The following is a 13,091-nucleotide window of genomic DNA, read 5'->3' on the forward strand; positions in this document are numbered from 1 at the left end:
AAAAGGCTGAATTGTGTTCTGAAAGTCTAATAATTTTCATTTTGCTTAATTTATAGCTGCCAGTATTTTGGTCAATACATGAACATGTTGGAATAATTGCTTTTTTGATAAGAGTTTAAATAGATTGTGTGGGTATATTTGTATTTTTATATTGCACCAGCAGATGAAAAACAATACAAGATGTGGTTTTACTTAAAATGGCATAAAAAATAACTGAACAACGTGTAGATGACAAGATAGCTCTAGGATTGTGAAAAGTCATATTTGTAAAAATATGAAGTCATTGTTCGTCATTTACTACAGTTTCTGAATTGAAACTGATTGTACTTGGTCTTATATAGTCATGAGGTTGGTAAGCTCATTGTGTTGCAGTTTCTTGCTTTGAGTCCCTTCAGTTGTGCTTAATTATTCTTACCAAGTAAGCTAAATGTTGACTACCAAATCTGGGTTTAGACCAGTACCTGACTTTGACTTTTTGACTAAATTCAGCTTCATCTAAGTCAAAACATCTATGGACATTTTGTACACCTTTATATAACATTTCTACCCAGAAATGCTTATAACATATGCTTATTACATAAAAATACTATACAAACTTTATAAAGCTAAAAAAAAACTAATCAGAAACATAGGCACACTTTTGATCAAGATACGGTACCTGTGATCACTGAAGCCTCACTATGAAGATGTACAGTGGGCATTCAGTGAAGCTTTGAACTGTAGGCTCAATCTGACTCCACATAAGAGAGATTAACTTCAGAAGAATGGAAAAAGGTGCTGCAATATGAGCGGCTAAAGTAGTAATCAGAAGGTTAAAAAACAAATCATATTTTTTGTAATGTACAGTGACCATCCTTCAAAAATAAGGCTTCATGGGGTGTGCAGGAAAGTACATCACACTTATACAGAGGATGTCAGTGGAAATATCTGATATTTTAAGACAATGAGTTGCTCTGACATCTCAGCCAATGCAAAAGAGACAGCAAAAAGTCAACCTGTGTAAAATGTAATACTGGTCCTGACAGTGAAAACGTAGAGCATAATGATATGGAGCAGCATAAACATTAAATATGTTGACAAAAGAATCAGAGTCTCTACACAGGCAGGAAAAGTGTGGAAATTAATCTATTTTCCCGGTCTGAATATGGAAAAAGAATATCTGCAAACAATCTATGAATTTCCTAACTTTTTTTCCCTATTCCCTGTCTGATCCAATCCATCCATCCATCCATCCATCCATCCATCTATCTATCTATCCATCCATCCATCCATCCATCCATCAATCCATCCATCCATCCATCTATCCATCCATCCATCCATCCATCCCTGCATCCATCCATCCATCCATTCATCCATCCATCCATCCATCCATCCATCCATCCATCCATCCCTGCATCCATCCATCCATCCATCCATCCATCCATCCATCCATCCATCCATCCATCCATCCATCCCTGCATCCATCCATCCATCCATCCATCCATCCATCCATCCATCCATCCATCCATCCATCTATCTATCCATCCATCCATCCATCCATCCATCCATCCATCCATCCAATCCATCCATCCATCCATCCCTGCATCCATCCATCCATCCATCCATCCATCCCTGCATCCATCCATCCATCCATCTGTTTGTCTGCCCAACGTTCCCAAGAATATCACCAAAAAGTGGTGCATTTTTAGGAGGAAAATGCACAACAATGATAAATGCATATCAGCAACGAGCAGCTTTAAAAAAATGATGGACTGTTCATTCAGAAAATTGTCCAAACCTTTTCTGGTCTTAATGCCAAGAAGGATTGAGGCCATTAGGGATAGGAAAGTGGGGAATATAAAACTGTGCAAATTATTAGTTTCACTTACTGTATGTTGCATTAACTTCGTGTTCTGAATGCCAAAAACCACAAATATCTCAGTTTTGTAATTAGAAGGACACAGTTTTAAATCAGTTTAAACAATACATGATGGCACATGGATGTGCTCATTCTCCTGCTAGATTGATCAGCTGAAAAAATTCCCATAGCAGATGCTAATATACACTCCTGTGTTTGTTTATGCTTTTTCTAAACAACCCTCTTCCTCTATCATCCATCATTCTGCCTGGCACAAATGTTCATATTTGAGTTGGATTAGATCTGATTATAGAGTCAACACCAAATTCAAATGAATAAAGGGGAGGAGAGATTAGACTGACAAATGTAAAGACATAAACTGATCGAGATGCTCAGTGTAGGAACACAGAAACAAAGAAGCTATGAATTATTTTAGTATAGCTGAGAAATACATATGAATGTTAAAGATAAGGGTTGAGATGCTAAATTGAAGTAAAACTGAATCCTGCACAGCATCTGTGCCGCTCCTTAAATCTCTTTTCCTTTCAGATGTATCCCCTGGGTATGATCTCCGTATCCTATGACGACTGGGTGTACCCGCTGGAGACGCGGGTGCGGGACGGGGTCGGCATCATTTCCTCTGCAGCCACCTCCATGCTGCGAGAGAAGGGGGAGCTGCCGGAGGCCCAGACCAGCTGCTTCAGCACACCATCAGACAGAAGCCCTGGAAAGCTCCCACCTAGTGCCCTGCGCAGGTGTGTGTATGTGTGTGTGTGCGGGCGTCTGTGTGGGTTTACGTGTGATGAGTGTAAGAAGATCGAGGTCTAGGGACTTGCATAACTCAGCTTTTCTTTGTAGCTCGGTGTTCGGCAGTCTTGCATAACCCTATAATGAGAGGGATGGTGTTGGGGAAGGAAGCGGAGATGACAGCAGTGTTAAACTCTGTGATTTCTAATGACATTTAACATTGTCAGCTTTTGTGCGGAGCTTTTTGAAGCCAATTGTGTCTCCTTAGCTAAAAGACAAAGAACTGAAAGGCAGACCTTTAAGTTGTTGCTACTCTGTGTTAACTAGAGCTCAGTAGCTTCTAATGTGGATGTATTTCTGTACCATGATAGGATGCGCTTCAAATAAGTCAGACTTAAAGCAGATTTGACCAGCTTTGTTCTTTTTATTATTTTTGTTATATGGCTCTGTGGACAGCACAAATATCTTAGTAGGTGTGTTCATGTTTGCAGTACCATGTCTGGAGTTATTCCTCTTTCTTTATCTTCTCTGTTAATACACACTATATATTTTCCAAAATCAGAATATGAAGGAAAAGGTCATTTCTAAAGATGCTGACTCTTCACTGAGTTATATATGTTAACATAATAATGGAAAGTTTTATTGAAGGAAAAAGTGTGGTAGAAAAATCTGCATAAACACCACTGATCACCACTGTCTTGAGAGGATTGTGAAGAAATCGTATTTTAGATTTTGGGGGTTTGTCAAAATGTGTGGACTGCTACTGGAGTGGCAGCTTCAAGAACACAGAGACAAACCAAGGGCTAAAACTGTCACACTGCTTTAGTTTAGCCAGAGATAGCCAGAGATAACACCAGGAATCAGCTGAGCTAAGGAGAAAACGCAAAGCAATGCAAATGTTGCCTTTCATTTGGAAATCAAGGTCCCAGAGTCTGGAGGAACAGAGGAGAGGCACGGAGTCCAAGTTGGTTGAGGTCCAGTGTGACTGTTTCCAGTGTGAGCGATGATTTTGAGAGCTGTGTCATCTGCATGTGTATGTCCAAAGTCACTGCTGCCATCAACCAGACAATTTTAGAGCACTTCATTTTTCCTCCAGCTGATAAGCTTTATGGAGATGTTAAATTTCATTTTCCAACAGGACTTAGTACCCAAAGGCTGGTTCAATGGCCATGGTTTCACTGTGCTGGATTGACCAGCAAACTTTCCAATCCTAAACCCCACAGAAAACCTATTGAGTAACATTCAGAAGAATGTGAGAGACACCAGACCCAACAATGCAGATAACCTAACTGGCACTGTTAAACCAACCAGAGGTGCCTGAAAAATCCCAGCAGGGCCACATCCTAATCGTCTCTATGTCAAGCTGCAGTGATGCAGTAATTGACTGCATCTATTGTACAGTAACTGCACATGCTTTTTAGTAGACATTTATGTATTCCTGTCAAATTCAAAATTGCTCTGACTCTGAATTTTTGTTTTTTAGCTGGGAGTCATAATTATCAAAATTAACAGAAATAAATGTTGAAATATATAATTATGTGTGTAATAAATCTATAAAATATGAGTTTTTGAAAGAAATTGCTGAAAGAAATTTGAGTTTTTTTTTTAATACTGTAATTTGGTCAAAACCATTTTCAGACTTTCTGAAGATCTTTTCTCTTGACTTTGGATGCTTTTTCAGTAGCATTCTGTCAAGTACCAGCCCCTTCAAAGTTATGTTAATTAACTCTTATCAATGAATAATTCAGGCACAAAAATGCTCAAACGACCTATGATGGTGCACTGAAACGGGATAAAGACAAAAGTCTAAACAGGATCTTCAAACACCTTGTTATTAGCAGCCTGTCATAAAGAAAAACTTGTTCAAATGAACTAAACTATGTTTTTAGCACGAACAAGCTGATTGCCAAAGTGCCAGGGTCAGATGCTTTCCTCTTCACTTTGAGAAAAACCTGCTGTTGTTATGGCCCTGAGCTGATAAAGCGTTGACTGGAGCCGACTTGGCAAGTCTTTGTGACGCAGGGTAAAGATACTACATTTGTTTTCATTTCTTTAGACCATTTCTTTAGTCAAAAGACATACTTTGATAGGTAGAAAATAATATTTTACCAACAAAACAAAAACAAATCCTCAAAGAGCTGCACCATCCTTCACATATATTCTTTGCTGTAGTTCTCTGACAATGAGCTTTGTAGATTTTTTTCTGCCTTTACTATCATCTTCTTCACTTTGCGTGTTGGCAAGATGCACGATTATTCAATGTAAGATCTGCTATAGAAATTTATTTTGATGCTTTCAAGACATCTTTACCAGGGCTTTCAGTAAATGTGGAAGACACAGTAGTAGCCAAAAATGTGGTACACAGGAAATGAACAACTAAATGCCTTTGCTGGATTTCTTAAAGAAATGACTTTCTGATGCAGTTCATCTACTGTAAACATTTTTTCTTCTTTTCCCCTTAAATTGCTCACTTTATTTATTGTTTTATGAATAGTCCCGAACAATATATACTGCATTGTTCAGGCAAAACATCAGGATAGGGAATGTGTAAAACAACAGGCTAATTCCAAAAAAAGAAAGAACCTTAAAAACCTCATAAGAACTTTTGATAAAGACCACTTAAAAGGAAAATTCGACTACTTGATAGCAAAACATATGTAAAGCAGTGGTCTATAACTTTTGCACACTTCTGTATTTGCATATTTCATTAATAACTGTCTGCTGCTCTCTGGAGATGTGGTTCTTGTAGCTCCGTAAGAGAAAAGAAATAAAAAAAACGAACCATCGCATTACTGATAGTCATGCTGCTTGTCATCATGTTTCTGTGCTGTGATTTTGTGTCGGCCTCATGAATATGAAACATGCGGCGGCCAAAATATTAAATAATACAGACTGAAGTCTATATTAAACTAGCAAACACATAAAGGTCATGTTTGCTCAGCTCTGTTTATCTGTAATGAATTATGAGGTAACTCATCAGAACAGGAGCCACAATTTAATATTGACCATTATGTCTTTGTTAGCCCATTTCTCCTCCTTATTAGATCATTACAATTTATGTATTAAGCCATATACAATGGTGCTATTGTTAACATGTTGATCCAGTTTAACTTTAAATGGCAGCTTTCTTAACGATCTTTATTGTGTGTCATAGATGCACTTAATTTTGTCTAAGTTATTAGATGTAGTGAAAACCAGTGCATCCATTTTCTGTGATAACAAACTGACAGGTTGGATTCCTCTTCCTTGAATTGGAGGTGATGAGGCTGTGATCAGACTACTGCATACATTAGTCTAGATTCCATCTTTGCCGCAGTGTGCACATCAACAGTGTGAGCCAGAGACGAAGCAACAAGACAACAAATAAAAACTCTTGCTCATAAGGATGCTATTTAAACACAGCTGGCTATTTTGAATTTCCCATACAATTACCCAGAAACACCTTCTTAACTGTATAAAATCAAGGGCAAACAAACGTATACTTTTTTAGTTGTGAAGTATTTTACACATCAGGACTAAAAAATGATCTGGACTTTATCAGAATCTAAAATTAACCTGAAGTGTATAAAAACACTCAACAAATTCCATCTTGCAGCCTTTTGCAGTATTCAGCAGGAGTGCTGCAGCTCACCGAAGGCCATGTACAGGTACAGTTAAAAAATGTGGATATCATGAAAAATCTTTATTTTTTTTTGTCACTAATTCCAGAAAGTTAAACTCAATTATTATATAGATTCATTACACATTGAACTAAGTATTTCAATTTCCTGTAATTTTGATGATTATGGCTTACAGAGAATAACAACCAAACATTCAGAGTATCATGAACTTGGAATATTACATACAATCCATAAAAAATTATATTTTAAACAGAAATCTAAGGCTTCTGAAAAGTATGTTCATTTCAAAGCCCTCAATACTTGGTTGGGGCTCCTTTTGCATGAATTACTGCATCAATGCAGAGTGGAGAATGCATGAGCAATTGAACAATGCTCTTTAAGCAGATGAAACCAAAAGCACTGCACCCAACGTAGCACATTGCAGCACCTCGTATCCACTGTCACAGTGGTGGAGGACTGATGATTTGGGTCATTTTACAACCAGAATAGGTATAGACCTTGGTTGTTAGGTTGACCAAATTCTCTTTAATCTTCTGTTTGAGGCCAGTTGAACAACTGAAGCTTAGCTTAAACTAGGTCATTAAGCAGGGTAACAATCCCAAACACTCCACCAGGGCTACTGCTTGATGGTGAAAAGGAAAATAATTAGAATGTTGTGCAGCCCGTGTTAAACTTCAGAAGTCAACCTGACTAAATAAGTCTAAGTGATTAGATTTTACTGGTCTGGTCTGATTTATTTCTGCGTAAGAAGAGTTTGTCTTGTGACCACTTAAAGTTTTAAGATTATTTTTATTATATCCTGATAAAACCCTATGATTGATAGAGAGTTTACAGCTGTAAATATTTTTTTTTTCCGAGAACAAAGCATCTTATCCTAATACATGCATACCTAAACATGAAATTATAAATATATCAGTTTTTTCTCATGCATACATTAAAAATAGCCCAGCTTCAAGCGTTTGGATTAAAAATATTTTTTTCCAAATAAGAGGAAACAGCATTTTTCCCAGAATAAACTGCAACAGCGTTGCCACTAAATGTACTCAGCCATGGCAATTTATTGCGACAAGGGCATCACCTGCTGCACCGTGAGGAACTTTCAAACATTAAAATATATATTTATCTCGACATGCCACTAATAAATGAAACCATTGTAATCTACAATAGAGACAGCTTCAATTACAGAGAGCAGAAGTGTCTATTATGTGTAGCTGCGTAGGTTTATGTGGAGCTAATTATTTGTGCTCGCTGAGAGAGGGTGGACCAACAACGGAGCTGTTTGGTACTGTTTGGTTGTTTTATCTTTTTGCAGTGCCTGCATGCTCTGGGACCATTTATTTATTTCCTCCACTGAATGAGTTGGACCTGACTTAAAAGAGAAAAGGAATAAACTGACTTTTACAGTGCTGTGAAAAAGTATTTGCTCCCTTACAGATTTCTTCTGGGGTTTTGCTTGTTTCTTTTGTCAAACTTAAATTCTTCAAACAAATTTTGATCACAAACTAATAGATCACAAACAGCTGCACCTCTTGTCTTGATTAAAAGAAATTCAAGAACAGATGAGAAACAAAGTCATTGGCATTTATTAGTCTGGAAACGTTTACAAGGCTATTTCTAAGGTTTCCACTAAGGACTCAAGCAACCATGAGCCGTTATCCACCAATGAAGAAGAACACTGGTGAATCTTCCTATAAGCGGCCAATGCATCTAACATTGTGATGATTCCCAAGACTTTTTTGAGAAATATTCTGTCGCCTGATGTGACAAAGGGAACTTTTTGGAAGGGGTGCGTCCCAATGACATTTAGCACCAACACAGTTCAGATAAATATACCAGCGGTCTGATGTTGGTGGTAGTGTGTAGGTCTGGAGTTGCTTTGCTACTTTAGAACAATTCGCTGTAATTAATGAGAAGCATGAAATTTGATCTCTACCAAACAAATCCTACAGAAAAAAAATATATCAGTTTGTGATCTTAAGTTCAAGCACACTTGGGTTATGCAGCAGCACAATGATCCAAAGCACAGAAGAAGTCCACTTCATAAACAGCCTAAAAAAAAAACAATTAAAGGTTTTGTCAAGATCTGGACTTAAATCCATTTGAGATGCTGTGGGATGACCTTTAAAAAATGCTGATTGTGATTGAAAGACCTCTAAAAGGACTGAACTGAAACAATTCTGCAAAGAAGAGAGGGGCAAAATTAATTTTCATGTACTAGACTAATTGTCAGTTATCACAAATGCTACAATGCAGCCATTTCTGCCAAGAATGGCAAAACCTTTAAAGTTTTTGGGGTGATTACTTTTTCATGAAGGTCTAGGCTGGTTTGGATAGCTTTTTTCAAATTTATGAATTGAATTTTAAAAAAGCTATTTGTGTGTTCTCAGGTCATCTTTGTCTGATGTCTTAATGATCTGAAAAAAGGTGTGACATAAAACAATGAAAACATAAGAAATCCGTGAGGGCGCCAATACTTCTGCATTTTAAGTGTTAGTGAAAATGGATAATCACTGCACCTCTTTAATCCAGCAGTTTATGTGCATCGACCTCAACACCTCTTTTGCAGATGAGACAATATAGAATTACACCTGCTTGAGTGAAGAGTACTTATGATGGTTTCACCTGCAGGGTCCATTCAAAGCTGCAGTCAAATAATTCTTCTGATGCGTCATGACTTTCTGTCACAATATTTCAGCTTATGCATGAACCCATCATAGCCTTCTGCCCTGGTTGCTTATAAAAAACCTGAAGGGTTGTTAAAACTCCATGTCCTTGTTTTAATAAAAATGTAAATCAAAATAAAGACTTACCAGGAGAGTTACTCTCTTTATTTAATAAAATTAAAGCTAAAATGTTCATGAGGCTAATTTTTGTCTTTTCTGTTTGGTCAGATGAGGTTCTAAGTTGTCAGGCATCATCCATCAACCCGTGCTTGACAGTGTCAAAATGAATTATTTAAGAGGAAGCTCTGTCTGTTTTGTAATTTAGTCCTCTCCCTAAACTTCCTCAGATGACCCTTCTTTCTCCCTGTGGGAATTCAAGCTATAATCTCATGGTTTAACAATCAGATCAAGCTTGCTGTTGGAAAAGTGAGTGTGTGTGTTCTTAGTTATCACTGTGTGCCAGGCTGGCTCATTTGCTGCCCTCCATTGCTTCACTTTAGCAAGTTTAAATGTTTCAACAAAGGCCCTGTTTGCACATGCGGGAGAGGTGTAGTGAGTAAGAGAGTGAGGGCACCCTTGTTGCACCAGTGACTTGTCTTTCAGGCATACATCTGTGTAAGAATCAATGCAGAATGTTGATGGAAGAGATATGTGCCCTCTGACTCTGCCTCCTTCCCACTCACACAGAGATTCACACACTGAGGCATGCACACACACGCAGTGCATGAAGACAGCATTGATTTGTAGAGCATCCTCTTGCAGCGATTACTGAGTGTTTAGCGTGTTATTTGAAATGTATCTGCTTCTGTGCACAAACTGTGACTGATGCATAACAACAGCTCCCTGCTCTCTAACTCCCCATGGGCTGCAGACACATGATGCATGTGTGGAACGAAGGACGAGATCTATCCTTTACTCCAGATGGTTACCAGGCCAACCCCAGATTGGTTGTCATTGTCTTGAACAGTGAAAGGAAATGGGAGAAGGTAACACATTAGGTGTTTTTAAAGTACATTTAAAGAGAACTGAAGTAAAAAACTATAACATTCACTCAGGATTCTTGTGTTTGATTTTGTATATTTGTGCGCACACAGATGGGCCGCTGGGAGAACGGGACACTGTCGCTCATGTTTCCAGTGTGGCCGAGATATAACGCCCATGGGGATGAGGATGCTGATGAGAATCACCTCTCCATCGTTACTCTTGAGGAGAAGCCTTTTGTCATTGTTGACAATGTAGACATCCTCACCGGCACCTGCAATAGAAACTCTGTGCCCTGCCGTAAACATGTCAAGCTGTAAGTACCCAAACACTCCATGTGTCAGTGAGCTCCGGCTAACCACAACTCAAATTAAATCAGGCCAAATAAAAGTCAGACTTTACAGCAATCGGGAGAAAGTTTACAGACTGTGCCTCTCAAAAGTATTCATACCCCTTGAGCCTTTCTGCAAATGTCATGATACAACTAGAAGCTTTAAAACATTTCAGTGGGATTTTATGTGATCAGCCAACGAAACGTAGAGGGTTGTTGTTAAGTGGAAAGAAAAAGTACTTGTTTTTTGCTCATTTTAAACACAAGATGGAAAATATGTATTCGGTCCCCTTTACTCTAATACTTCCTAGTAAAATCAGGTCCAGTCAGTTGCTTTACTTATATTTATACTGTATTATCGCATAGAGGCAGCTGTTAGAGGGCTGTAGTGAACAAACAGTACCACAAAGACCAATGAACACACCAGACAGGTCAGGGGTAAAGTTGCTGAGTTAAAGTGTATTCATGTGTTACAGTGGCCTATTCAAAGATCAGATTTAAATCTAGTTGAAACTTAAATTCCTGTTCACAGGTGCTCTTCCTCCAATCTGACTGAGCTCGAGTTCTTCCAAAATACTTCAAAATATACATCAAAAGTCTTGCAGTTGTTATTGTAACAAATAGTTGTCCTACAAAGTTTTGATTCAGGGAGGCTGAATACAAATACACACAACACTTTTTAGATTTTTATTAATAAAAGGTTTATGGTTGCAACATGACAAAATGTGCAAAGGTTCAAGTTGTATGAATACCTTTTCAAGGCACTTCAGATGGAGGTATGAGAAAAATCTTAAAATACAGGGGTTGGACAATGAAACTGAAACACCTGTCATTTTAGTGTGGGAGGTTTCATGGCTAAATTGGACCAGCCTGGTAGCCAGTCTTCATTGATTGCACATTGCACCAGTAAGAACAGAGTGTGAAGGTTCAATTAGCAGGGTAAGAGCACAGTTTTGCTCAAAATATTGAAATGCACACAACATTATGGGTGAAATACCAGAGTTCAAAAGAGGACAAATTGTTGGTGCACGTCTTGCTGGCGCATCTGTGACCAAGACAGCAAGTTTTTGTGATGTATCAAGAGCCACGGTATCCAGGGTAATGTCAGCATACCACCAAGAAGGACGAACCACATCCAACAGGATTAACTGTGGACGCAAGAGGAAGCTGTCTGAAAGGGATGTTCGGGTGCTAACCCGGATTGTATCCAAAAAACATAAAACCACGGCTGCCCAAATCACGGCAGAATTAAATGTGCACCTCAACTCTCCTGTTTCCACCAGAACTGTCCGCCGGGAGCTCCACAGGGTGAATATACACGGCCGGGCTGCTATAGCCAAATCTTTGGTCACTCATGCCAATGCCAAACGTCGGTTTCAATGGTGCAAGGAGCGCAAATCTTGGGCTGTGGACAATGTGAAACATGTATTGTTCTCTGTTGAGTCCACCTTTACTGTTTTCCCCACATCCGGGAGAGTTACAGTGTGGAGAAGCCCCAAAGAAGCGTACCACCCAGACTGTTGCATGCCCAGAGTGAAGCATGGGGGTGGATCAGTGATGGTTTGGGCTGCCATATCATGGCATTCCCTTGGTCCAATACTTGTGCTAGATGGGCGCGTCACTGCCAAGGACTACCGAACCATTCTTGAGGACCATGTGCATCCAATGGTTCAAACATTGTATCTTGAAGGCGGTGCCGTGTATCAGGATGACAATGCACCAATACACACAGCAAGACTGGTGAAAGATTGGTTTGATGAACATGAAAGTGAAGTTGAACATCTCCCATGGCCTGCACAGTCACCAGATCTAAATATTATTGAGCCACTTTGGGGTGTTTTGGAGGAGCGAGTCAGGAAATGTTTTCCTCCACCAGTATCACGTAATGACCTGGTCACTATCCTGCAAGAAGAATGGCTTAAAATCCATCTGACCACTGTGCAGGACTTGTATATGTCATTCCCAGGACGAATTGACGCTGTATTGGCCGCAAAAGGAGGCCCTACACCATAATAATAAATTATTGTGGTCTAAAACCAGGTGTTTCACTTTCATTGTCCAACCCCTGTATATTAAATACACAATGAAGCTAAAGTGGGTCTTTCTTCTTCGTCATCTATATTTGCTTTAAATATCCTTGAAATGGAATCACACCTTTCAAACCGAACTCTGCCTGTCTGACAACACAATTGTCAATCAGCTGCTTTTTGCTCTTCCTCTTTTCTTCTATCCTGGGCCCACTCAGTTTCTTTACATAATAATGACTCACCATCTGTTTATGCCGGGGACTGATATCCAGATGTATGTAGCTTGCACTGGAATAAAAGCTTGTGGTTGGATACATTTACAAGGCAAACTGGTTCTCATTTGGTTTGATCTTTTTTTCCCCCTAGAATCAATAATTAATTGCCCCCTGTTGCTATTAGCTCAGCTGTAAGTTCCAGTGCAGCAAAATTGTATTTTTTATTTTGACTTCAGCTTGATTTGTGTTTTGTTTTGTAACTGGGTAATACAGGCGTTTTAAGTATTGTAGCTATCGATTATGAACCGCAGTTTATGAGTATTACAGTTCATTACAAGAATGAGCTACTTCTTGTACCCTGTTACAGTGTTCACACGTTAATGTGTTGCTTTTTTCTTTTACACCAGTAGAAATACCATGTTCACACGTTGTGAGTGCTTTAATTAGATACAAATTGAGAAAAATAAATAAAAAGGTTTTTTTACTGCAGCTGGCATAGCGTTTTATAAGTGTGGTGGACATATTGGATATTGATTTCAAGCTTGGTGAAAAACCTCTCACCTTTCAGTTCAGAATTGAGAGGTGGTTTGCAGAATTGGAGCTTAAAAGTTTGGAGCTAGTAGTAGCTAATAGTTTGCAACTGCTGGTCATTTTCCCAAAATATTTGTAG

At 38.8% G+C, this 13,091-nt stretch overlaps 1 protein-coding gene across 1 annotated transcript in view; it reads left to right on the forward strand.

Moving 5' to 3' along the window:
• Positions 1-13,091, forward strand: part of grin2ab (glutamate receptor, ionotropic, N-methyl D-aspartate 2A, b) — a 208,682-nt gene that overhangs the window by 160,632 nt on the left and 34,959 nt on the right. The window contains exons 8-10 of the mRNA XM_047366647.1: positions 2,387-2,592; positions 9,739-9,853; positions 9,962-10,164. Of these exons, the coding sequence (XP_047222603.1) occupies positions 2,387-2,592; positions 9,739-9,853; positions 9,962-10,164 (524 nt within the window). The remainder of the gene's footprint in view (positions 1-2,386; positions 2,593-9,738; positions 9,854-9,961; positions 10,165-13,091) is intronic.

Source organism: Girardinichthys multiradiatus, chromosome 5 (assembly GCF_021462225.1).
Source record: "Girardinichthys multiradiatus isolate DD_20200921_A chromosome 5, DD_fGirMul_XY1, whole genome shotgun sequence".
In the NCBI taxonomy this organism is placed as follows: Eukaryota; Metazoa; Chordata; class Actinopteri; order Cyprinodontiformes; family Goodeidae; genus Girardinichthys; species Girardinichthys multiradiatus.